General features: G+C 39.9%; 1 protein-coding gene and 1 long non-coding RNA gene across 11 annotated transcripts in view; one reads left to right on the top strand and one right to left on the bottom strand.

Moving 5' to 3' along the window:
* LOC125485108 overlaps window positions 1-3008 on the bottom strand; it is a 13725-nt gene extending 10717 nt beyond the window's left edge. Inside the window, exon 1 of one of the 3 annotated variants that reach the window (XR_007263881.1) lies at window positions 1924-1985. This is a non-coding gene — a long non-coding RNA (uncharacterized LOC125485108). Of the gene's footprint in view, window positions 1-1832; window positions 1986-2869 lie in introns of those variants that run through there. The other 2 variants (XR_007263878.1, XR_007263879.1) reach the window with 2 other exon arrangements.
* cnbpb (CCHC-type zinc finger, nucleic acid binding protein b) lies at window positions 2117-22588 on the top strand. 8 transcript variants are annotated; one of them, XM_048606313.1, is made up of 7 exons: window positions 2158-2232; window positions 2344-2396; window positions 10592-10729; window positions 13882-13944; window positions 14030-14228; window positions 17962-18001; window positions 22169-22588. In XM_048606313.1, the coding sequence occupies exons 3-7, from the start codon at window positions 10609-10611 to the stop codon at window positions 22187-22189; spliced, it is 444 nt and encodes a 147-aa protein (XP_048462270.1). In that variant the 5' UTR covers window positions 2158-2232; window positions 2344-2396; window positions 10592-10608; the 3' UTR covers window positions 22190-22588. The 8 variants fall into 8 exon arrangements, with proteins under 8 accessions (XP_048462268.1, XP_020366435.1, XP_048462267.1 ...); XM_048606312.1 differs by having other exon boundaries at window positions 2166-2236; XM_048606311.1 differs by lacking the exon at window positions 2344-2396 and having other exon boundaries at window positions 2117-2232.
* Window positions 22589-25912: the final 3324 nt, after the last annotated feature.

A 25912-nucleotide genomic window follows, 5' to 3' on the forward strand; every position in this document is an offset into this window, starting at 1 on the left:
ACCCGAAACGTTAACTCTGTTTTCTCCTCCACAGATGCTGCCAGACCTGCTGAGCTTTTCCAGCAACTTTGTTTTTGTTCCTGATTTACAGCATCTGCAGTTCTTTTGGTTTTTATTGAGAAACTTGCTCGACCAATTCAAAGGCAATTCAAGTACATAAAGTTGCTGTGGGTATCATGTAGGCTAGACCAAGGGTACTAAGGACTGGGTTTCTTCCCAAAGGATTATTAGCAAACTACATGGATTTCATAAATGTATGGTGACTATGTGACTGACATTATTGACACTAACTTTTTGTAAAAATTCAGGTTTAAATAATTAAATTTAAATTCCTCTGTTAGGGCTATTGTAGGGCAGTGGTTATGACCCTACCTATGAGTCAGGACACCCAGGGTCACATCCCACCCGCTCCAGACCTGTGTAATAACAACTCTGAACAGGCTGATTAGAAAAAAATTCTACATTTCTCCATTGCCATGGAAGGACTGATATTTCTAGGTTATTGGTCCAGGTCTCTTGATTATTAACCTAATAATATAACCACAATGTTACCCTTCCCTTTCTCTCATACTTTAAGGTACTTCATTAAATCTGTCTTTGACTGAGCTTTATATCAGCTTCTTTTGTTTGAGGTTAATGTGTGTCTAATTACATTTCTATGAAATGCCTTTGGACATTTTACTCCATTAAAAGGTACAATATAAATGCCCATTGTTGTTGTTGTTGGGGTGATCCCAGAGATGCACTAAATAACATTTTAAAATTTGCAGAATAGGTATTCATAGGAACAGGAAACCACTCAGCTCCTCGAGCCTGTTCCCTAGATCTCTGAACTTCTAGTTTTCACATTAGTGTAGAAAATGCAGGCAACTGAATGGAGAATAATGCAACCATCCAAAGTTACCCAGATAAACAGACATATAGTTTATGAAGACAGATTGCTTATGTGCTGCATGTTGGACAGCAGCTATGCTGATTTGCATTCTGAATTATAAGTAATTTCAATCTTAAAATGCAACACTAGCCTTCCTGTTAAGACAACTAGATAACTACAAATTATGTGGACAGTAAGAATCTTGACAGAATACATTATTCAATAAATTAAAATGCCATCAATAGAATATGTACGAGTAACTAACCTACCTTAAACAATAAGACTCCAGTAAAGGATATCAATTAATTGCACAATAGCACACTATTGTCAAAAGGCCACTCCTGATAATATTCATATTTAAAAATCTTACAACTGCACATGTATTTCACCAATTGTCTCTAAACTGTCCACGTTCATAATGGAAATTACAGTTGCAACTCTGCAATGATGTAATGACACTGATGCATGTTGAAGCAGGAGTCTAAATCCTAAGCTGTAACCAACTTTATTCTGGATCCCAAAACTGCAGTATATTTTACTAACTATCAATAATAACAAAAAACTATGAATTTATACTTAAAAAGAATGAGCAGAAACTCATAGCTTTGAAATGCTGACTGAATCATGTTAATGGCCCTGATGCAACGATGTCTTGTCTTCTAATGTCAGATCATCTGTACAAACCCACGGGAAGTTAGCTTTAAATTAGCTCTAATATTTCTCCATCTAAGCCTCGCAAGTGTTAATCAACACATTAACAGCAGGATTAGAGAGCTGCGTCTCAGGCGTTGCGAAGGGTGGAACCTGGGCTCAATTCCATGTGGATCTGTCGCTCACACGGAAACTACAACTCCCAGCAGACAACGGGCCTAACAACTTGACTAAATTTGGAGATAAACACAAAAGTAACGTGCTCCGGGCGCACAATAGAACCATATCCATATGAATCGGTTCGCACTTCTCGCTGAGTGTCGGGGATGCAGGAATCACATTACAAGAACCAAACGGCCAACAATCGATAGTCCATCCAGCCACCCCTGACAACGCACCTCAAAAAAGAACTTGAACAGGAGCCAGGCCGCAGCACGGCGCAACTGCGGAGTCGGTGGAATCCGATTGGTCCATCGCCTGCGGGGGCGGGTCGTAGCGTGGAGGAGTGGCAGGGGGGATAGCCAACCATACGACGGGATTCTGGGATCGGCACGCGTTAATTGGTGGGTGGTTGGCGTACGAGCCGTGTGCAGCGGGCCCCGCCTCTCCCTCCGTGTGCAAACCGCGTGACGCGTGCAGAACGAAAGAGCCAGAAAAAAAACTGAAAGTCGGTGGCCAGGTGGAGTGGAAGGCGCAGTACCGAGACAGTGAGTAAGTAGGACAAATAAGAGTGCGCGTATGGCGGGCTGTCTCGCAACGTCACGGCGAACTTGACTTTCTTTCACTTTATCCTCTTTTCCCCCCTTATCCTCCCGGAGAGTTAACGCCAGCTGCCGGGCTCCCGAGGGTTAAGCTCTGAAGAAGTGCTGAGGTAAACAAGTGAATTTCTGACGGCGCATTGCGGCCTATGTGTCAGGCTGTCGGGTCGAACCTCCGTTCCTAAACATCTACCTCCCAGAAAGAAAAGTCTACCGCTTTTAAGTATAACCTATCCACCGTGTCTGCAGCCCTCAATCCTCCCTTTTTTCATTAAAAGAAAAAAAACCCACTCAGTTTTTCCCGTTTTTGCGCTGCGCTGAGCCGAGGCCTCCTGAGCCGACACGCGGTGTCCCTGGGAGGTGTGTGTCTGTGTCACTAGGCCCGACGCCTCCCTCGAGTTGTAATGGCGTGGTCTTGCGTTAGTTATGCCGCGCCTGACTGACCCGTTTTTCACTTTCCTCAGCCTTCGGGCTGAAGTTTAGTTCCTGGTCTCTTTCTTTGTTTTTTTTTGGGGGGGAGCCGTTATGTTGGGACTGTCGCACGCGGAATGGGGTGAATCCGCCTCTTTCTTTTTGGCGCCGCTACCTTTTGACGGCCTCGGCGACAAATCCGCGGCGCCAAAGTTTAAGTCGGCTGGTCCCAAAGGCCCATCCTCACTGCCTCGCCCCGATTTTCAGGCCCCACTTAGATCGTTCTAATGACAGAGCCAATTTATTTCCGAAAAGTAAGGCCATTTGTTAAACCAACAACTGAGACCCCACCCCTTAAGGCGTGATTTAACCTGAAACTTGAATGAGCTTGACTTTGGCGGGAAAGAAGTTTAAAATCTCTGCATGGCTGCTATAGGAGGTTGCGTCCACGTAGATTTGTCTATCAACCTGAGCTATCCTTTAGGCTACGTCTTCCGAAGGTTTATAAATTCTATTTAATTCCAGATGGTGTTACTTTCCACCCCTCAACAATGAAAAGAGCAAATTCTTTTGGGCGTCTGCACACTTTTGTGCATGTGACTGTTCACCATTCGCTTAGGTGGATTGTACTGGGCAACAAGTAACTTTCAAATGTTAAATTATGCTGTGTTATCAGTATTACAACTTCCAGAAAATATGAAACTTTTGGATATAGCTTCTTTTCACTTATTTCTCTTTCTTTTTTCACAGTAAATTGGGTTAGATTACACCACTTTGGCTAATTGCTTCAGCCCAAGAAAGCAATGGATGTCATTTGGCCTCTTGCCAGTGCTCTTCAACTGTTTTTACATTGGAGTTACTGGTGCTTTCACTTTAAATATAAGTTTTATAATATTGAGTGGCTCTTCAAATTTCCTAATTCTCTTGTGAATGGAGTCCAGTTTTAATGACTATGGTAGAATAGGAGCATAGTAATGTTACTGCTCTAATGATCCAGTGGCCTAACTTAATGCTGTAGTGATGCACACTTGGGAGGCAGTGGCCTAGTGTTATTATCACTAGACTATATTGATCCAGAAACTCGGCTAATGTCGTAGGGAGCTGGCTTTGAATCACAACATGGTACATGGTGGAATTTGGCTTCAATTTGTTTTAAAATCGAATTGAGCATCTGACGCCCATGAAACCAGTAGCAGGGAAAAGCCTGTCTGGCTCGCTCACTTCCTTCATGGAAAGATATCGGCCATCTTCACCTGGTCTGGCCTACATGTGACTCCAGACCCACAGCAATGTGGTTGACTCTCAGCTCCTGTCTGAAATGGCCTATCAATAAATGGGGGACAGTTGAGAGCAATAAATGGTGGCTGGCCAGCTAGCAATGCTCATGTGAATAATGAAGTCCCATCATAACGGTTGGGGGAATTCATATTATGTTCTTCTCTGGTGCCCTTCTTTATTAAGATAGGAGTATCACTGGCAAGGCCACTACATGTTGCCCATTCCTAACTACCCTTGAAGTAAGTGGCTTGTCACGTTGCTGCAGTTGAACATCAGTCACATTGCTATGGATCTGGAGTCATGTTGAAGTCAGACTGGCTAAGGATGTTAGATTTCCTACCCTAAAAGGCATTAGTTAACCAGTTTGTTGGTTATAATAGTCATTATGGTCACTTACTGAGACTAACTATGTAATTGATCTATCACTTTAAATTTCACCATTGTGTTTTGGGCTTGTCTGTAGAGTTTTAATCTGGGCCTCTGCTGGTCCAAGGGCATTACTGCTATATCACCACCTCCCACTCTGGCCTATGTGACTTGAAAACCTATATCAAAGCAATTGGCTTTGATAAACAGCTTGGCAGGACACGCGGCTCGGTGGATTACCAGCATTTGGGGATGGACAATGCTTGCAATCTTGCTAACCATGCTGGCATCCCAGGAATGAATAAACTTGGTAGATATAACTTATAAATGATCTAGGACAACTAGACTCCATTCATCTATTACTCACTTGTGCACAATCTGTTAGAAGCCTTCTCGTGTCTGTCTTCATTAAATAGTTTTAATTTTGTTTATGGTCCCATTAAATATATGTAATGGGATTTCTGTAGATAATGTGCTTTTCTAAAGTAGTTGCACCAAGCTGCATTTCAAATGTAGTTGTGGGCTAGCTTGTCTTGGATAAATGCAACCTCTTTAAAATCTTTTTCCAATTGCATTTCCATCTCAAATGCGTGCTCTGCATTCATGGGTTACATTTATTTTACTTAATTGTGCTATTTAGGGTAGATCTTTTAAGTGCAATTGTCCAATTTTTATTTCACATTTCTTTAATTAAGCAGGAACTATGACTTTTGTCATTCAAATTCAAGAATTAAACACCTAAGGTAGTGTCTTTAACAAAGGAAAGTGTGTAGCCTTTCACAGGATGTCATTGGTCAAACATTTGACACTCGGCTACTTATTAGAATAAGAGTTAACTGCAAGTGTTTTAATGAACATCCTGAGGGCAGGGCAAGGTGGGGAGTTTTGGAGCTAGCTTTCAGTTGAAAGCACAGGTGGCAGTAACTAGGGTAGGGAATCATGGGATGCACAGGAAACTGCAATAAGACTTATTTTGAAAGTGTTGCTGATAAATTGAATTTGTGTGTATATATATTATATCATACGTGTGTGTCTTGGTTTGAGTTCCACCATTTATATTTGGTTTTCTGATTTTTGATTTTTAAATACAAATTTGTTATGAAGGATGACAGCAATTGATCTTATATTCTTAACTAGATAACTGTCTAATGGGAGTGAGCAGCTTCCAAAACAGTCTGTGGTTACACTTGCATTCAAAACAAAACCTAACTCCAAGCAATTAGTTATAATGTTCAGGAAACAAAGTAGTCTAATTTGAGGCAAAAAATTCTGCCACCAGTTTGATTTTGTTTGTGGCCAGATGGATTGTATGTTTAGGAAGCTAGATACAGTTGACAGGTATTTAACTTTTGCCATGGTCTATTCTATCTTTCATAAATATTGTTTGACTTAAGTCACCTTCAATTTCTTCATGTAATACCATACATGGTATTACACTTCATAAGCAATTTGTTTAGCCAGTTTTTTATTACTTGTTTGTCTGTGGTTAATCATTTTTGCTAGTTTTGCTTTCTGTTGTAAGGATTGTTTTTGTTTATCCTATTCTGCTTAACTGTAATGAGATAAAGAAAATACTATCAACATACACAAGAATATTGTATACAGTATGGTACTTGGGTTGGGCAACCATGCTGAGTTTTCTCAACTCCAAAAGGTCACTTGACCTGAAATGTTAACTCTGATTCTCTCCACAGAGGCTGCCAAACCTGCTGAGCTTTTTCAGCAATTTCTGTTTTTGTTATTAGAAGTACTGTTGGAATCTTAATGGGAGGGTTAGTATACTAGAGGCATTGGTTTCGATGGTCCCGATCACCTTGAATTATGAATAAAAGGTTCACGCTTTTTAATTGAATCCATTAATTAAAACAAACAATTCCAAGTGACAATATCAAGCAATGATGTTTCTGCCTTTATTGTACTGTTGTGGTAAGATTTTTTTCTCTTCTGCAGTTATTCTGTCATCTGGTGTCTTGCGGAGCTCTTGTTTTTGACATTTGCAAATGGTTGGAAGAAAAACTGTTGCAACCAAGTCTTGTATCCCTGAATCTAAAAGAATTGGTGTTTAAAGTTGATTAAGCTTTGTTTCGCTTCAAACTTGGATGCTGATAACGATGGAAGGGGAAAGTTTAAATTTTGTATTAGTTTGAAACTAAACCAGTGAGATTGGGAATGGAGAACAGTGTAAATAGAACGTGTTCAAACATTCAAAAGCATACAGTTTCAAACATCTGACTCATCATTGCAACACCTTTTTAATGAAGTTGCTACTTGAGCACCATGGTATCTTTTGTTCTGACTACTTCTTGGCAATCTGCGATTTACATAATTTCATTACTCCTAATTTGATTCGGGATGAGTTTATTTGTCGAATGTGAGCTTTACTGACCAGTTACTGTTGTCCACTCCAAATTTCAACCACTTGAAGGTTGAGTTACCATATTGAACCACTCTGGACTGTGGTGTAGGTACACTGCAACTAGGTATGAAATTTTCAGATATTTGACCCAGCAACTGAACACTAGTTCCTGGATAGGGCAGTAAGTGACTTGAAGCTAATCCCTCAAGTGCTAATGTGCCCATACTTCTAGTTCTTGCTGAAACCAGATCATCCTGTCTGTCTGACTTTTTGCACTCAGATGTGGGTGTCACGAGCTGGGCCAGCAGTTATTTCCTAGTTGCCTTTTTGAAGGTGGTGATTAGCTCCTGCCTTGAACTGCAGTCCACATGTTTTACATTGAATGACCATGGCAATTATATTTTCCAAATTGGGATGGTGCCTCTCTGAGGAGGAACATGCAGTGATGTTTCCATGTATCTACTGCTATTGTCCTTCTAGGTGGTTGTGGGTTAAAAGGTGCTGCCTTTGAATTTCTGGTCTTTGAATTTCTGCAGTGCATCTTGCAGACAGTAGCCATCTTTCTAAGATGTTGGTTGTGAAGGTGGTACTATCAAATGGGCTGTTTTGTCCTGCATGGTGTCAGACTGTGTTGATGGAACTGTACCCCTCCAAGCAAGTGGAGGGTATTCCAGCACAGTCCTGACTTGTGCTTTGGAGATGATGGGCAGGCTTTGAGGAACCAGTGGTGAGTTACTTCCTGCAGTATTCCTAGCCTTTGACCTGCACTTGTTTCCGCTGTTTGTGGTGAGTCCAGTTGAGTTTCTGGTTAACAGTAACCCAGGATGTTGTTAGTAGGAGATATAGTGGTTGTAGCACCACTGAATGTCAAAGAGCAGTGGTTAGATTATTTTATTGGAAATGGTTATTGCCTGCCATTTGTGGCATGAATGCTACTTGCCAGTTGTCAGTTTCATTCCAGATATTGTCCTGATCTTGTTCCATTTTGAAAATGGACTGGTTCATTATCTCCTGAACATTGTGTATTTATTGGCAAACATCTCCACTTCATCCTTATGATGGAGGGAATGTCAGTGAAGCAGCTGAAAAATGGTTGGGCCTAGGACACTACCCTGAAGAACTCCTGCAGAGATGTTCTGAAACTGAGATAACTGACCTCCAACTGCAAACGTATATTCCTATGTGCTAGCTATGACTCCAGCCCATGGAAAGTATGCCCTTGATTCAGTTTGGTTGTTTTTTTAGTTTTGCTTGGGCTCCTTTGATACCACACTTGATTGAATGTGGCCTTGGTGTCAAGGGCTGCCATTATCTACTCACCTGGAATTCACCCCTCTTGTCCCTCTGTCTTGTCGGGTAGTCAAAAGCGTTCATTCTTGCTATTTGCCATGGTACTAATTTTCCACCCATCTGCGAACTTGCTGATCAAACCTCATATATTCACTTCTGCATTAATGTGGATTATAAACAGCAAGGGTCCCAGCAACAACCATCTCTCGCTCGACAAGGGCTTCCTGTCAAATACCCTCTGACGTTCACCCCCTGCCTTCTGCGACTGAGCTGAGCTAATTTTGACCCTGATTTGCCAAATTGCCCTTGATGCTTAGGTTCTTAACTACTTGGCCAGTCTCCCATCAAAAGCCTTCTGAAGTCCATGTAATTATATCCACTACCTTCATCCAAACATCTCATCGCCAGCATTTCTTCTGCACAGCCGCTCTGAAATTCCGTGACTGGAATTAACATGCCGATCGTACAGCATGGAAACAGACCCTTTGGTTGCTATGGACAAGTGGGCCAGACACATCCCAATCTGACTTAGTCTCATTTGCTAGCATTTGGCTCATGTCCCTCTAAACCCATCCAAATGCATTTTAAATGTTGTAAATGTACTCGCCATCTTCACTTCTAGTAGTCCATTCCATACACATACCACCCTCCATGTGGAAAAAGTTAATCGTCAGATCCTTTCTAAATCTTCCCCTCTCACCTTAACCCTTTAATTTTGGGCTTCCCACCCTTGGTGGGTGGGGGGGGTGGTGGAGGAGAAGGAACCTTTAGCTGTTCACCCTGTCTATACCCCATGATTTTGTAAACCTGAGGTCACCTCCCAGGCTTCGACACTACAGGGAAAACACCCCCATCCTATTTGGCCCCTCCTTTATAACGCAAACTCTCCAATCCTAACATTTTGTGCAGTCTCAAGTTTAACAACATCCTTCCTATAGGAAGGTGACCAGAATTGTATGCAGTATTCTAAAGGTGGCCTCAGTCAGCACATTGATTTCTGGTTCTGGAAGTTGCTGCCATGCATGGGCCTTAAAGGCCACTCAGCCAGTAACAAATTGCAAGTCACCTCTTTTGCAAAATTCAATTCAATCCAAACCTGATGTCCTCCCTGACAAAGCAATGCTAATACTTGTACCTCCAAGTGGAGATTAATTCTGCCCCTGAGAGAGGTTTTTCCAATTTCCCACTTACATTTATTTGGCCTGTGTAGTTTCCTGGGTTATGGTGAGTTACTAACCAGACAGTTTCAATTCTGACCTGGTCCTGTTGCATGATTCCTAATTTCATACCAGTTGTAACTGAGGATGTTTTTAATGGTAATACAACTGAATATAAAGGGGAGATTTTATTGTTAATGGTCATTGCTACAATGCAAGACATGATGACAGTTTGAAAACTGCTCAATGAACGTTCCTACTTTGTGATGGAGAAAATATCATTGAACCAGCTCCTTTAAAGCTAGGATACAATATCCTGAGGGCGAGATGATTGGCCTTTAGACTCTAGCACTTTTTGCTCCACTGATTTAGAGATACTCTGCGGTCTGGCTGTATCTATTATCTTCAGAGCTGATGAAAGGCTGTTGGACTAAAACGTCAACTGTTTTCCTTTCCATGGATGCTATCAGACTTGAATTTCTCCAGCACTTATTTTTATTTTGGACCTCCCAGTGCCTGCAGTTTTTATTCCAATCCATTGAGACTTTAACCAATTATCATTAACTTCAATTTTTTTTTCCCTAAGGCTCCTTAATCCAACATGACTAAAGGCAATTGCCCAAGTTCAAAGCTGAAACTCTGCTTGTTTGTCCTTGCTTGGAATAAAGCTGTAGTGGGGTCTGGAGTAGTGCTGGCAGAACTCAACTGAAAGTTGAGCAGTTCATTGATGCACAAGGGCTCCCTGTCACTATTGACAACCCGCTTTTGTAATTGAGTCTGGCATGGTCATTGACTGGATGTGATGGAGTAGGCAGTTCGACACATGCTCCAGTGTTCCAAGGAACGTGATTGATCTGCTCACACCTCAGTTCCACTTTCCTTCCTTGCCCTTTGTAAATCTTGACTCCCTTCTAGCTCAAAAATCAAACTGATTTTTTTTTTGATGTATTCAATGATTCATCCTTTGTTGCTGAGGTCACCAAAGATTTGTGACCCTGCGGAGGCATTTCTTTCCCACTGTCTTAATGAGAGGCTTGTTATTTTGAAACACATTCTCCTCTGTCCTCCCAAGGAATGCAAGGACGTGACAATAGCATCATGTATTGGTAATCTACTTGCATTTTACCTAATGTTGAGGAAATGTGGAGGTGCTGGTATTGGACTCTGGTGGACAAAGTCAAGTCACATGACCAGGTTATCATCCAACAGGTTTATTTGAAATCTCAAACTTTCGAAGCGCTGCCCCTTCTTCAGGTTAAGCCATTGACGTTTGAACTAAAGAAAAAACAGTTGAAAGAATGCAAAACTGTGCCTTTGTAACCTGTCAGGTGGAATTTTGCTTAAATTTACTCAACCATGCTTTATTTCCTTTTGTTACAAGTTGTGGCCACTTCTGTGGAACGGTGGCTATAATATTATAAATGCCCTGATTTTTCTCTCTTCCTTTTAGACTGAATATAGCTCATCATGAACAGCCAGGAATGCTTTACATGTGGACGTAGTGGACATTGGGCACGCGAATGTCCAAATGCAGGTGGGCGTAGTCGGATTAGAGGTCGTGGCAGAGGAAGTTTCACTGCTGCAAGAGGTAACATAGAATTTTGCTGCTTAATCTTGGCAGAAAATGCCAAGCTTCCTATACCATAAGATCAAAATGTTCTAGGGTGTCCTGAGTTACTCCTAACAGCTCATGTTGCGCACAACTTTGAGGATTTTTTTGTTCTGAATTGATTGGTCCTTAATTACTCCACCTAAACTTAGCTCTGGCACTGTTTGTGTAATGGAATGATCGGCCTTGTTTAGACTCAAAGGTCAAGTCTGAAATAGCATTAGTCTGTTTATTTCAGCCAAATTACTTGGTACAGGCTTTGCTTGTTCTAGTACAACCTAACTATGTTGGGATGTGGTATATTTGTTAAAAGTTGAACATACTATAGTTAGGCACTGTCGTTCTGAGAGCAATTTTGTAATTGATAGTTGAGGTTTTTTTGACTAAATTGTTTGGCATATCTTGGGAGATCTTATTGAAGTGGGTAGAAAGTTCAGGTGGTTGGGGGGAATATCTTTTGTTAGCACTCCCTCAAATCCCATGCTATTTCTGCTGGAACTCTTTAGTTGGATCCCTTCAATCTGGCTTCCATCCCTACCACAGTACCAAATGACTTCTTGGAAGGCATCAGAGATAGTATTTGTCACAGTCATAAATACTAAGCTGCCCTTGCCCTCCTTTGCCATTCACCACAGACATCCAAGTCTACAGGACTACATTCCTGACTTTATTATCTAATAGTGCAGTGGCTTTTCTGCCTGATCCTTTTAAAATTCCTTTTGTTCTCCCAAGGATCTATCATGGCTCCTCCATTTCTCTTCAAGGAGAAGCATGAGGATATCACTCATTTCCATGAGTGCACTTATGACACCCAGATTTATCTCATTGCCTCTCTTAAATAGTTTGACTCTAATTGTGCTATGTGCTAATTTCATGCTTATCTGATGTCCAGTATGTGATAAAGAACTCATCCTAATTAAATATTGGGAAGTTTGAAGCTGCTGTCATCTCTCTGGCTACTGACTATCCCTATCCTTGCAACTGCCAGAGGCTGATGCAGTTTATTTGTAACTTTGGTGTTGTAGTTGACTCCCAAGATGAGCCTCATTATCACACTCTCTATTTTCCCTTCTGTAATATCACCCAGTTCTGCCCCACTTTATGATATCTGCTGAAACCCTTTGTCTCTTACCTCTAGACTTGACTGATCCAATACACTTGGCTGACCATCCACATTCTATGCTAAGCTTGACGTTCTCCAAAACTGAGCTTCTCTTGTCTTATTTAACCATCACCCTTGTTCATTTAATGTATGTTTAGCTGCCGGACTACAGTTGATCTGTTATCTGTATGATGTTTTGTAACTTGTGGTAAAGAAAAATGAATAACAGCTAACTTAACTTGACAGTTGATTATTTTGTATTCCTATAATCAGCTGCTTGGATGAGGCTGTTCTTCATGATGCCAGTTCATATAGGGCTATGCAGTACTTAATACACTAAATCATAAAATACTGACTTGAAATTGGTCTCCCTTGATCTAGTTGTAATATCCTAGTTTTTGTGGTGATAGTGGCTGGGTTAGTGTTCGATGGTTATAACTTGTTTTGAAACTGGCAAATTCTGGAGTCTATTTATGCAGAATTAAAATATTGGGATGTGGAATAACCTGCCAGAGGAAGTAGTAAATGCACATACAGTTACAACATTTAAAGACATTTGGACATGTACGTGAAAGGTCTAGAGGGATTACAGGCTAAATGCAGACAAGTGGGACTAGTTTAGTTTGGGGAAACTTGGTTGGCATAGATGTGTTGGACTAAAGGGTCTGTTTGTGTGCTATATGACCCTGTCTTTGAAATTTCTCATCTTTAAGTTCTGATTATAGATTTCATCTTGTGTATTTAAATCACTTATTTTGTGCTCTTAAATTTTCAAAATCATTACTTTTTTACTTGTTATCTGTTGTCTTGAGTGTGATTGGCTACTTCCTTTTGATCTTGTACCCTTGTTGATATCAGGTGAATTTTGCCAAAGATCAGTAAATCTTTTATGGAAAACCTGAAGACAGCAACAAATGATCTTGTTTTGCTTCTGATTGAATTCAGGCCAGTTTTTTTTCTGTTATCAATAACTTCATTTGGAAAAATAAATGCTCCACTCAAGTTGAGATGTGAATATTGATGTCTTGGACAGATGTTTTCTTGAGGACCAAAGTGCTGTTTTAATATTGGGGGTGAACGGGACTGTAGTGAGGAAATTCTTTAAGGATTAGAAACTTTGAAATTCTTCTGTCTTGGGTGTGGAGGTGAGGTCATTGCTATCATTCAATTCCCTTCCCTAACAAGGAATCTCTAGCTTAAAAATAGGCAATGCTGGAGCAAACTTGAAGGCTTGAATGGCATACTCATGTACATAATTCACATGTTCATATCATCCTTTTGTAGTTACCCAACTCCATGGAGCCATAACATGGATGAGCTCTGACAGGTTAATTGCTTTTCTCAACTGATGGCAAGTTAACAATAAAAAATTGATAGTATCTTTTGTTTCCTTGTTTAAGGACAAGAATTGTCTGAGTGGAGTTAAACCACTCAACTTCAATACTTGTTCTTCAATTTGAAAGTAAGATATTTGGAACTTTTTTTAGTTTGCATAGCAAGATTAAGTATCTCCAACTCTAGTTGGAAAGGGAAGTTCTTTCCATAATACTGCATCTTGAGTTTTCTAAATTTGCAAAGTAAGTCTTGTCTTTGAAGGCTGTGTACACCAAAAATAAGATTGAAACTGTCCCAGATTTCTTCCAAAGGATACAGTCAAATGACAAGACATTGAACACCAAGGGTCAAATGTAGCTCCAGGTGAATAGTCCCACCAATGATTGTATGTAATAACAATTGTTAGTATTGGTGCATCCATTACATGCCATTATGGATCTGAGACACCGCAAACTGCTCACCTGGTTTTGGAAGAGACAGTGGGGCATGTGAATGTAATGAAGGATTACACTCTTGTGCATGCAAACATTATGGATACTTCAAATACAAATCAAAATTTTTTGGTTGCCTGCATATTTTGTAACTACCAGGCTCCCTACATGAAATGAGCTTAGTGATCAAATTTCTGTGCATTGCTATATGCATATTAATTTTAATTTGTTGAACTGTTTTAAATTTGCACTTATTTTTCTAGATATCTGCTATCGTTGTGGTGAATCAGGCCACCTTGCAAAGGATTGTGAGCTCCAGGAAGATGGTAAATATGTAAAATGTTTTTTATTTTGGAAATTGACAACGCAATTTGTTACAGCATTAAAATTATTTTCATTTGTATGTTTCAGCTTGCTACAACTGTGGTAAGGGTGGCCATATTGCCAAAGATTGCAAGGAGCCAAAGAAGGAGAGGGAGCAGTGCTGCTATAACTGTGGCAGGCCTGGACATCTAGCCCGTGACTGTGATCATGCTGATGAGCAGAAATGTTATTCGTGTGGAGAGTTTGGGCACATTCAGAAGGACTGCACTAAAGTCAAGTGCTATAGGTACGAAGCAGTGGCCAAGAATGTTTGAATGTTTGTGACTGGAGTGATGTAACTAGCTAATTTTTGTTTCTTAAAACAAGCAACACTTTGATAATCAGACTAGGATGTCTGTTGGAAGAGTAACAACAATCAAGGACCCTGCACATTCTTGGAGCTGCATTTAATGCATTTGAATATTTTTGTCCTTAAACTGATTCTCCAAACCTTTTTAGTAAATGTTTTGACCATGTGGCTATTCCATTAGAGCCCTTCAACAGTGTGACAATTCCCAAAAATACGGCCCGTAGCCGAACCAAGCATTTGCAATAATTGGCCTTAAAGAGCTGATGCTGAAGCAAACAAAAGTTGCAGTTGCTGAAAATATACTTCCCAGCTCCATGGATTCCTTCAGCTTGGAATAGCAAAATGAGAAATTTCTTCACTTGGTTGTGAATCTTTGATATTCTCTAGCCCAGAGACTTTGGCTGCTCACTTCCTGAATATATTTGATGGTTGAGCTAATCTACCTGTCTAAAACCCAAAACCATTTACAGGCAGGCTATGATAGAAGACCAGCCAATATGTTACTGAATTGTGGAACAGTCTTGAGGGATAGCATAGACTATTCCTATTTGTGTTCAATATGCTATTACTTAGCACTGCCTTGATAGAGGAGGGCCAAATTCAGGATTTTCCAAGCTATGTGGCTTATTTGCCAAAACAAGAATCTGAGCCATTCAAGTACTTGTAATTATAATCTATTGGTATTCCACAATGAGGTTACTTCTGAGGCAGTAGTGTAATTTGCCTGCTTAAATCTGTTCTTAACACTAATTTATTGTATTAGCTGGTCTGCATTTCTGTGAATTGGAATAGTGGCCAATGCAACTTACTGTGGAAACTTTTTTTTGCATCTGAGCAGTTAAAGAAAATGATTAAAATTCTAATGCACTTTCATTGCTCCTCGGAGATACTGCATGTGACACTAGTATTTTATGGGGCCACTGGCTTTGCATCTATGAAATAGTTAAATGGGCAACTAACTAAAATTAGTCAGCTGAGTGAGATTTGAATGATCATTGGCTGTCAACTTTCAGGCATGTTGCAAGATGCAACATGTAAAGAAATTGAAATCTGTTAGTCATATTTCTAGTTGAATTAAACTCCAAGTTCCACAATTTAATACACTCAATCTTGTCTGCATATTGTCTACAAAGCACAACTTCATGTGGTATTCGGCTGTCACATTTGACGCAGGAAGCTTTGTGGATAAGGGAGGTTGGAATATAGGATGGTGGGTGCATGGAACATCTGGAATGTAAAGTGGTTTAGTTGGAGTTCTGTCCTTAGGTCACAGGTAAATACTTGGAACCTATTTGAGTATCATGCTGTTCCCTATTCTTGCTCACCTATCAAACAACAATCACTTCCTGTTACAAAACACAGCACTTTCCCTGTTCCATTCAATAGGTTTATTTACTTAGGAAGGATTGAGAAACTGGTAGGAAAGAAGTTCATCTAGAGGGAAGAAATTTAGCCAATAATCCATAATTCATTGTACATGGATTCATAGAATAACAAGAATTATGTCCCAGTTGCTGTTCCTCTTACAAACGTGTTGAAAAATGCACTGTTTCCAATGCCAAAATGAGTGGCAGATGTGACCCCAGCATGTGTAGCTGGCACCAGTAACGTCAGCAAGTAATCTCTTCAGAATTGCTTTGACACTTGAGCAGCAGCTATTTAATGAAATGTAATATTGTCAAAATTAAAGCAACTTGTTGGCATGAGATGACTGGAGGACAGTCAATGTGATACTGTTTTAGAAGGGAGCAAGGAATAAGCCAAGAAACTATAGACCTCTGTGCTGGGGAAGCTGTTGGAAGCAATTCTAAGGAACACAATTAATCTGCATTTAGTGAAGCAGGAATTAATCTAGAATAGTCGGCACAGTTTTGTTCAGGAGGTGATGTTGCACCAGTTTAAATTTTATTTGAAGAGGTTACCAGATGTGCTGGGGACAATGAATGTCTTCTTTGTATTTAACGGCTTTTGATTGTGGTCCTTCATGGGAATCTGAATGCAAAAGTAATGGGGCTGTGGGATCCAAAGAAATTGGGTGAATTGGATCCAGGATTAACTGAGTGGAAGGAAACAGTGTTGGGGTCAGTGTTTGTTTTGTTTTACTAGAAATCCAAATCTGGTAAGGCTTTGCATGAATCAATAGGGCTCTTGCTGTTGTAGTATATGTAAATGGAGGGTTGGTCAGTAATTTTGTGGATGATCAATGAGGATAGCCTTGGATTATAGAAAGATAATGGATGGCTGGTCATTTAGGCTGACTGGCACATAGTACTGGATAAAAGAGGTGTTGCATTTGGGCAGGGCAAATGACGCAAGGATACACAAATGTTAGAATTGAGAGAAGCATAAAGAATCAAAGGGGTAGTAGGAACTGCCAGTGCTGGAGTCTGAGATATCAAGGTGTGGAGCTGGAGGAACACATCAGCCCAGGTAGCATCAGAGGAGCAAGAAAGCTGACGTTTCGGGTCTGGACCCTTTTTCTGAAGAATGCACTGGAGATGGTGCAAAGGCTGGGCTGAAGTAAGAGTGGATAGATAGGGGTTGTTTTCCTTGGAGCCAAATGAGATTGGAGGGTAATATGATATACATGGATAAATTTGAGGAGCATAGACTAGACAGGAAGGAACTTTCCTCCTTTGTAAGAATCATTGAACAGAACCATGCTTTAAGGTAAAGGCAGGAAGTTTGAGGGGATGTTGGGGAGGGTGGATTTCACCACCCAGAGGATAATAGAAATCTAGAACTCATCATCTGGTAATGGTGGTAGAGGCAGAAACTGGTATATTAGTATTCAGATGTGCACTTTTGATATCAAGGCTATGGGCCAAGTGATGAAAGTGGAGTTAGAATAGTTGGGTGCTTGTTTTCAACTAGCACTGCCTTCATGGGCTGAATGGTATTTTTTTTGTGCTGTGGACCTCTGAGCTCATGACTGATTCTGATTTATAGTAATGCTTGCAGTGGTCTTTAGGTTGGGTAGATGAGGATGTTGCTGGTCTACTACCACATCTTGATAGCCATCTGTAAGATAAAGGGCGCAAACAATTTGCCATTCCTATATCCCCTTATACAAACATGCTGCTTCATACATATTAAATGTGCTAACTATTTTAAGTGATTTCATGTTGAATTGTTAAAGAATCCAACTAGCAAAGCCTGCTGAAATGTGAGCTGTGTACATAATATGCTGGTGTATTTCCACTGAGGATAAGGTGAAAAGGTAACTCGGCTTTCTTCTCCCACAGCATTTTCTAAAATTTTAATTTAGTCACAAACCAATATGCAAAGCCCAAAAATCCTTTTCAGATTACCAGCAGAATGGGTGATAAATTGAGACTCTCTGAAAAAGGCAATTTGCTGACCTGAGAATTAACCGAGTGTGTGTGCTGAATTCTAATACCAGAGTTCTAATTGAACAACATACAGGTGTCCTGACTAACGAATGCTCATACTTACTGCAACTGTGTCCTTTAAAACCCATTCGCAAGCTGGGGACTGTCTACTGTTTGAATAAGATTAAAAATTTCTGTACTGTCTTGGATTGAGAGCCTGTCATAATCAGGCAACATAGGGTTTAATGCTATCTGTATCGGTAAACATTTCTTTGAGCATTTTATAGTTTAGTATACATGTTGAAACTTGGATGTGAAATATCTTGTTTAAATTACAGGTGTGGTGAAACTGGTCACGTTGCCATCAATTGCAGCAAGGCAAGTGAAGTGAACTGCTACCGCTGTGGTGAAGCTGGACATCTTGCACGGGAATGCACGATCGAGGCCACAGCTTAAATCTTTCTTTGTCGCCCCTCCTTTTTTCTGATTGATGGTTGTATTATTTCCTCTGAATCCTCTTCACTGGCCAACGATTGGCAGATAGAGGCTAGTCCCAGGCCAAGTGAGCTTTACTCAAAATGTAAAAGGAGGAAAGGGGTGGAAATTGACTTTCTGCATTTAACTACAAATGTTTATGTTTTAGTTTGGTAGAGGTGTTATGTATAATGCTTTGTAAAAGAACCCCCTTTCCATGCCACTGGTGTATAGGGATGAATGAGTGGGAAGAGATGAACCCGATCAGTGACCCTTTGGGTTCTAGAAGTGATTCTGTGGGAGGAAACCAAACCTGGAAGTGTCTGTGAAAACTTCCGCATGTGATTTCTTGAAATGTTGGCTTTGAATTGTTTGATCTTGGGAGCAGTTCATTACATAAACCAACATCTGTATCGGGGCCCTATGTCTCGTAAACAGCAAAGTGGGAGTAAACAATGAGAAACAGAGCAAGCCTGTCCACAGCTGAAAAGTACAGGTTTTTTTTTAAAAAGCATCATAGGAGTAACCAACTTAACAGTAGCTGAAACCAGAGTCAGTGTTGGAGATACAGATGTTCAAGCAGAAGTTTGAATAAATTTTTGAATGTAGTTTAGAGCTATAATACCCATTATGAAATACCACAACAAACACATAGCAAACAGGATTGGAACTACACAGCAGTTGAATGTGTTTTCACAGAAATCAAGATGTTATTTTTGTATAATCCAATTAGACTACTGTAAAGAATCATTTGCTTGAAATCAGTTTTTTTAAGACGGAAGGTAAAAGCAACTGAAGTCTTAGAACTATAGAAATGTAATTTTAAACTATCAATAAAGCTGGAGGAGGAAGGGGAAAGTTTGTCTGAGTGATCTTTGGACAGTATTCAGCCTACAATTTACATAGCTGATGTGCATTTCATTTTCTAGGAAAAGAATACAAAACTAGTTTTGTATTTTTAAGAGCACATACATTGCACTTCTGATAAGTCAAAAGTGCTTTTTTTATTTTTAATAATGAGAACTGAGTAACTGCCTTGAGCAGAAGTTCAACTAAGTTTTTTTAGACTAGTTTAAGCTGGATTTTTTTTTTGGTATTCCTTATGACACATGCATTTTTACTGCTCCCTCTGAAGAAGGATTTAGAAATACTTGAGGGATATGGCTTGGCAATTGCTAACTAAGATAAAATTGGGGAATTTACTGCTCAATGTTGAGGATTTTTAAAATACCCATGGCAGTAGAGGCTTCGGTAGTTTAATTGAACAAACCTAATTAAAGAATCCGGAAAGGATGTATGTGAAGAAAATTGAACAAAAGTTTCCCTTTCAAGAAAGGAACCAGTAACTTCAGCCTGGAGGCCTTAAATTTAGAATTGAATATTAATTCAGCCAAACTCTCAAATGATTTTGAAAGGCCTCTTGTGCCTGTTATTTTCTTTGTTTTAATCCCAACAGAGACTACAGTGTAGAAAATTGAATAGATTGAGGAAAACATTGTGTACTCACTAATTGGCTTCCTACGTGCAAAACTAAGTGTAGCAAAAGAGCATTAAAATATAAAGTACTCAACTAGTTAAAGTAATATGGCAATATTGAGTATAATATTCAGCTTGACTTGGTTCATTCTCTTTGTAAATGTTAGCCTTGTATCTGCTTTGTATTCTCAAAATGTCTGCATTGCTTGAAGGTTATTTGCAGTTACAAACCATTTGTTTCAAGCTTTTTTGTGGTTCTTGTAACAGTGATCCTTTGAAATAGCCATGTTGTGCCATTTGTGATGCTTCCTCTGGAAATGTTTCTGGCAACAGATGTAGATTGTGGCAATGTAAGAACTTCTGTGGTTAGTAGGCTGACTTAGAAAGTTATAAACTTCTGATAGGTTTAGGTAAATGGATGTGAGTTAGGATTGGATACCAGATGAATCCAGTGAAAAGGTTTGGAACTTTTTGAATTACAAGAGGCTCAAATCATATGACTAATCTGTGCCAATGAACTGCAGTATGTGGGGAAATGTTAATAACAAAACATGGTCAACTTGTTTGACCTACTGACAAACCTTCCTCACTTCCCAAATTGCCTGTACACGTATTTCTGGATTTGGGATAATTTCTACAAAGCTTTTACATTTTGACTTTTTAAGCAGCCATTTACATTGTTCCTGAATGTGTAGTTTGATTTCAAAAAATTATTTCCTCTTTAGATTTTTAAATTTCCATATGTAATGGACAATATGGATTATTGTTGGACTAACTTTAAGCAAATTAATCACTGCTGTGACTTCTCCCTAGGTCTCTCTGTAGATGCACGTTGGCTGCAGGCATGTTGCTTGCTTCATTTTAGACTGAAATTGCTTTAAAACCACTTCTGAATTTGCATCAATGCACTTGTACTTTAGGCTTTTGAAGCACATTCCTGTTTTAGACATTGTATGCTGGAGAAATCTGATTCTGATTTTAGTGCTGTTCCTGGCACAATTTTTAGATGTACCAACCTGCTGAAACCACAAAAGGAATAAAGGCAGCATGTGCTAGAGCAAGTGATCCCACAACCAACTGATCAGGACAAAGCTCTTTTGTGAATAGTTGGCAATTAATCCACTGTAACAGGAGCATCCACAAATATTATTGAGCAGATCCTCATTCATTAAAATATTTTAGCTGTGACTTTTTAAGCCAGAAATCCCGAGTGGATGAGTCTGCTCAGCCTAATTTCTTTCTTTTGATAGTCAGAAGTACTTAAGAAGTAATTACAAGGATTTGGCCTCAACAACATCCTAGCTGTAATTCCTGAGACTTGTGCTGTAGAACCAGTTGTGCTCTTCTGTCCTGTTATAACTACATCACCTCACCATTTAGCCAAACAGCAGAGAATTGCTCAAGTATAGCATCACAGAAATATTCCAATCTTTCTAATCTCAATCCAAAGTATTGGAAAGTATCATTGAGGGTGGGAAAAGCAGCACTGACTGAGTAATTTTGCTGTGGGTAATCCAAAATACCTTGTTATCCATATCAGGTTACACCTTGTCCATGAGCTGAATTCCAGAGACCGTTTGATGTTAAAGCAATTGTCAAGAATGGCCAACAAACATGAGCAAAATTTTTAAGTTGATTTGTGGTGTAAGATAAGGAAAGATTGTGGACTAATCAAATCAGTCCCAAAATGATGTTGACCTGACCAACTTGAGCTAATTTCTTCAGTGACTGATTTTTGCAAGGGCAGAAAGGGGGATACTGACAATGTAAATGTTCAGCACCATTCCCAAATCGTCTCTCTGAAACAGTCTGCCTGATCACAGGAAGATCTAAACAACATTCTGGTTTGGGTAAGTGGCAAGTAACTGACACCTTTTTGTAGTTGCCATCCCTCACATTCAGAGCCTGGTTATCATTGGCTAGAAATTTAGCTGAAGGAATGCTGTAGTTCTGTGGCTAATCTCCTAACTCCCTAAACCTGGCTAATAGTTTCCAAGCCACAGGTAGAGTGTGATGAATCATTGGCCTGGATGTGTAGCTCTAGCTTATCACTTGCTACAAAGCAGACCCCTGAGCGTACACTTCCTCCACTTAAGGTGCACAATTGTAGTAGTATGTCCTAAATAGAAGCAATGTACCAAGTTTCTCCACAGCACATTCCAAACCAGTGACCATTTGCACTCCAGAAGAATAAAGGCAGGAAGGAGCCAGTGTACAATTTGGGATATATTGGTATTTTGTAAGAAGGAAGGTTTTGATTTGCATCCAATATTGGGAATCCTAGAGATGCTGTGCTCCATGAGGTTGAGGTAATTAATTGATCTTTCCTGTTTTAATCTAAATGCACCATTTTTCAATGGTCTGTTTGTTTTTATGATATCTTTAGTCTGCTGACAACTAAACTTTTTAAAGTTGAATTCCAAGAGATTTCTTTATGTTGCTATCTAGTGATTTGATCTTCGGCTGAAAAAAAAAATGTCTTTGTTAGGTACTGAATGACTGGGATATGATGCAATTTAAGACAGTGGTGGAAAGGGTGGTATTACTACAAGAATGAGTAGTGCATGGCTGACTAATGGTTTTCGATTACTGCAGAACTACAGTCTAAGAGACTAAAATTTCCACGTAGACTTTCTTCGCACACAAGCAGCTGTCAGGAACACGTGAACTGCTTTAAACATGCTAACTGGTCTGCAGAAGATGCTGGTCAAGAGGAGATGCCGGTTCTTAAAGGAATATGATACAATGAGAATTTTGGACACTAAACAGGAAATCAAATTTGAAGGAAATGAAACTCATAATGAACAATTATGAACAATAAGGATATTGAATTAGCAATACTGAATCAGGAAAGGGATGAGCAAAAATCTGATGATACAGAAGCCACAGGACTAGTTAGTCTGACCAACTTCAGAAAGGAAACCACAACCTTGCACAGATGAAAGAATGGGATAATTACACTTAGTTGGTCTCCTCCGTTCATTGAATAAACAGAATGAGCAAATGTTACTTTTACCATTGTCTTTTTACAACTTATTTCAAACACTGCTGTGTTGTACAGGTGTGACTGATGTTCATTCCTCCTTTTTTATGTGACTAAACAAGGGGAACATTGACAGATTTCAGACACATCTCACTACATTTTTAAGTGTTAAGATTTTTTTTTCTGTAATTCTACTCCTGTAACTTTGTGTATCTTAGCTCTTTGTATTTGAATAATTGAGAACCACTCCCATGCTATCAATACATCAGTCAACAACTCTTCTGTGGCTAAGGCTGATATCCTGCAGACTTGAATTCAAAAGCTATCCAGCACCTGGAGGAGATTAAATCCTAAAGCAAAGCTAGTCTTAGCCAGTTCTAACATTCATTGTTACTAAAAAGTCATGTTTAACACTGAAATCCTTTTTTTTCGGGAAGGAAATCCGTTGTCCTTACTTGATATGGTTTGTGTTATCCCTAAGCCCCTATAATCTAGACTGCTAACATCACCTAGTTCAAAGGCAATTGGAAATGGAAAACAAATGCTGGTCTTTCCAACAATGCCTAAATCCCATGAAAGAATAAATGAATTTCTGTAATGCCTGCTGGTTATTGAGGCTTAAGGAATATTTATATCAAGCATAAACTTGCTGCATTTCTTCTGTTGCTCTCTGAGAACTGACCAGCAGGAATGTCTTGTCACTTTTTTTAAAATACTATGCAGATTTTTAATTTAAATATTCAGGTACACTTCTGGAGCTCGTTTGGTGAACCTAGATGTAAGGACACTATCACTGCCCCATATACATTTGCTTAATAGTTAACAGTTTGAACTAACAGTGGCCTTTTCGATTAATTTTGTGCTTGCTTGACTGAAACCATAGCGGTCAGAGAGATTACACTATCTTACCATGTCAAAAACCACGGGGAAGAGACAATAAAACAAAGTGTGAGACACTGCTACAGATAAAAGATGGACACAAAATTTGTTTTGTAAATGTCTTCTCCCAGCAACTTGTTACTTAAATTTACCTTAGTTTTACATTCCTTATACTTTTTGTACAATTTCATTGAAACATTGAGCTCCTCTCCGGCTAAGTAAATATTCATATTCTACTCCTGTTAATTCCAAAGAAAATGGTTGAATTTATTTTTTAATCACCTATCTTACCTGCTTATTATTCTGAAAACCTTGCTTTTGAAACTATAATTACAATACTTTAAGTAATAAATCTAATGCTAATACTGATAGATCTTGAAACAATACACCAGTTACTAGGGCAGTCAACAGTCAACCACATTTCTGAGAGTCTAAAGTTACATGTAGGCCAACCCAGTTAAAGATAGCAGATTATCTTCCTTGATTGATGAATACTGGATAGTACTCCGTATTATACCACTATCCCTGACTTCATGATTGCATCTGAGCAAAATCAGAGTCAATGGGAATGGGCATGAAAAAGTCTATAATCAGTCTAATTCCAAACAGTAAAGAAAGATGAGTGTGATTGTTGGAGGTCAATAGTCTCATCCCACGATGTCACCAGCTGGAATTCCTTAGGGCAGCGCTTGAGGCCCAATGATCTTTAGCTGTTTCTTCAATGACCTTGCTGCTATCATTAGGACAGAAGTGAGAATGTGCAATAATAAGCAAATAATGTTCAGCACCATTCGCACTCTGGACAGGTGCTGAAGCACTCCACATCCATATGCTGCAAGACCTGGACAGCATTGTTTTGGGCTGATTATTAGCAAGTAATATTTGCACTGCACAAGCATTGGGCAATGACCAATTCCAACACGAGAAGCTAACCATCACACTTTGACATTCTATGGTATTGCCATTACTGAATATCCCATTATGAGAAACTGAACTAGACTAGCAACATATATACTGTGGCTACAACAGCAGGTCAGACGTTTGCATTCTGTGGTAACCAATCTTTCCCAAAGTCTAGTCACCACCTTCAAGGCACAAGTCAGGAATACGATGGAATAATTGGCCCATTTGCCTGGATGAGTGCGACTTCAACAATACAAAAGAGGTTTGGCATCATCCAGACAGAGCTTCCCCCGAGTGGGATACCATTTAACACCTTAAATGTTCACTCCCTCTATCGCCAATGTATAGTGGCAGTAGTGTGTAACAGCTCCAAGATGCGTGGCAGCAAGTCACCAAGGCTACTTGGACAGTACCTTCCAAAATCATACCATATACCACCGAGAAGGATAAGGACCGCAAATACGTAGGAACGCCACCACCTGCAAAGTTTCTCTCCGAGTCAAACATTTTGCTGACTTGGATCTATATTGCTGTTCTTTCAATTCAATAGCACTGTGACAGCTCACCATGAGATTCATAAAAGGTAATTAAGGATTGGCATAAAATGCCAATTTCTCACCAACTTCAGACATTTCGGAAGAACACGGTAACCCAGTCCCGTTGATGAGATCATTCCTGCAAACTAACAGGAGGCAGTGGGGTGGATGAGCTGACAGAATGGAGCGCAGCCAGGATGCGGAGCTGGAATGTGAATCCTCCCGCAGCCTGTCGCCATTCCGGAGGCGGCTGCTATTACAGAACCCACCGCCACCGGCCTAGCTCTACCAGGTGAGAGGGCGAATTTGTAAGGTCCAAAAAGCAGCTTTGGAGAACTTCACCTGGCAGCCGGAAATGATCGCAGGAGTAACGGGAAAGGCAGATGGGGTCGCGACCCACTTGCCTGAAGATGAAAAGCGTCAGGACCCAGAACCGACTCAAGATGATGAGCGTCGAGAGAGTAAGGCTGTGTCCAATTTGACAATTGAAGAAGAGGTAAAGAACTTCAGAGTGCAGTATGCATCCAGTCAGGCTGCTAACAGAAAGCTGACCAACGAGTTAAATGGCTCCAACTGTAAACTGGAGTTGCTCCAACTAGAACTGGACACTGAAAGGCAACGGAACCAGCGGCAGAATCGCAGAATGAAAGAGCTCGAGAAGGAAGTGAAACGTAACCGTGCTCTGATCCCAGTGCTGTCTGACTGCAAAACCAAAGTGGAACAATTAGAGCGACTGGAACAATCATCTCAAGAACTGAAATTTAAAGTAAGTGTTAGGGAACTATTGGAACACGCAACCTGGACATACCACAATCAATAGAGCAGATAGTACACTTGCCAGTACAACAGAAGCTGCGCCGGCATTCTTTGCTGGTAGTTTCACACTTAACTTCCCTAGATGAGCTCACACTTCATTGTATCTGTACCCTAACAAGTTTTACATCAGGGTTTTGACTTTTACTGGTATGGAGTGTAACTTTCTGGGAAATTCTCCAACAATATAATATTGACAGGTCAGCATCATTACAGACGAGCCTG

Source organism: Rhincodon typus, chromosome 16 (genome assembly GCF_021869965.1).
Source record: "Rhincodon typus isolate 14 chromosome 16, sRhiTyp1.1, whole genome shotgun sequence".
Classification (NCBI taxonomy): Eukaryota; Metazoa; Chordata; class Chondrichthyes; order Orectolobiformes; family Rhincodontidae; genus Rhincodon; species Rhincodon typus.

Excerpts from the sequence above, each read along its gene's own strand:
- cnbpb (XM_020510846.2), top strand. The coding sequence starts at position 10,609 with ATGAACAGCCAGGAATGCTTTACATGTGGACGTAGTGGACATTGGGCA. Across the intron at positions 13,945-14,029 it reads TTGTGAGCTCCAGGAAGATG|CTTGCTACAACTGTGGTAAG; the intron begins GTAAATATGTAA and ends TGTATGTTTCAG. Across the intron at positions 14,229-17,961 it reads ACTAAAGTCAAGTGCTATAG|GTGTGGTGAAACTGGTCACG; the intron begins GTACGAAGCAGT and ends TTTAAATTACAG.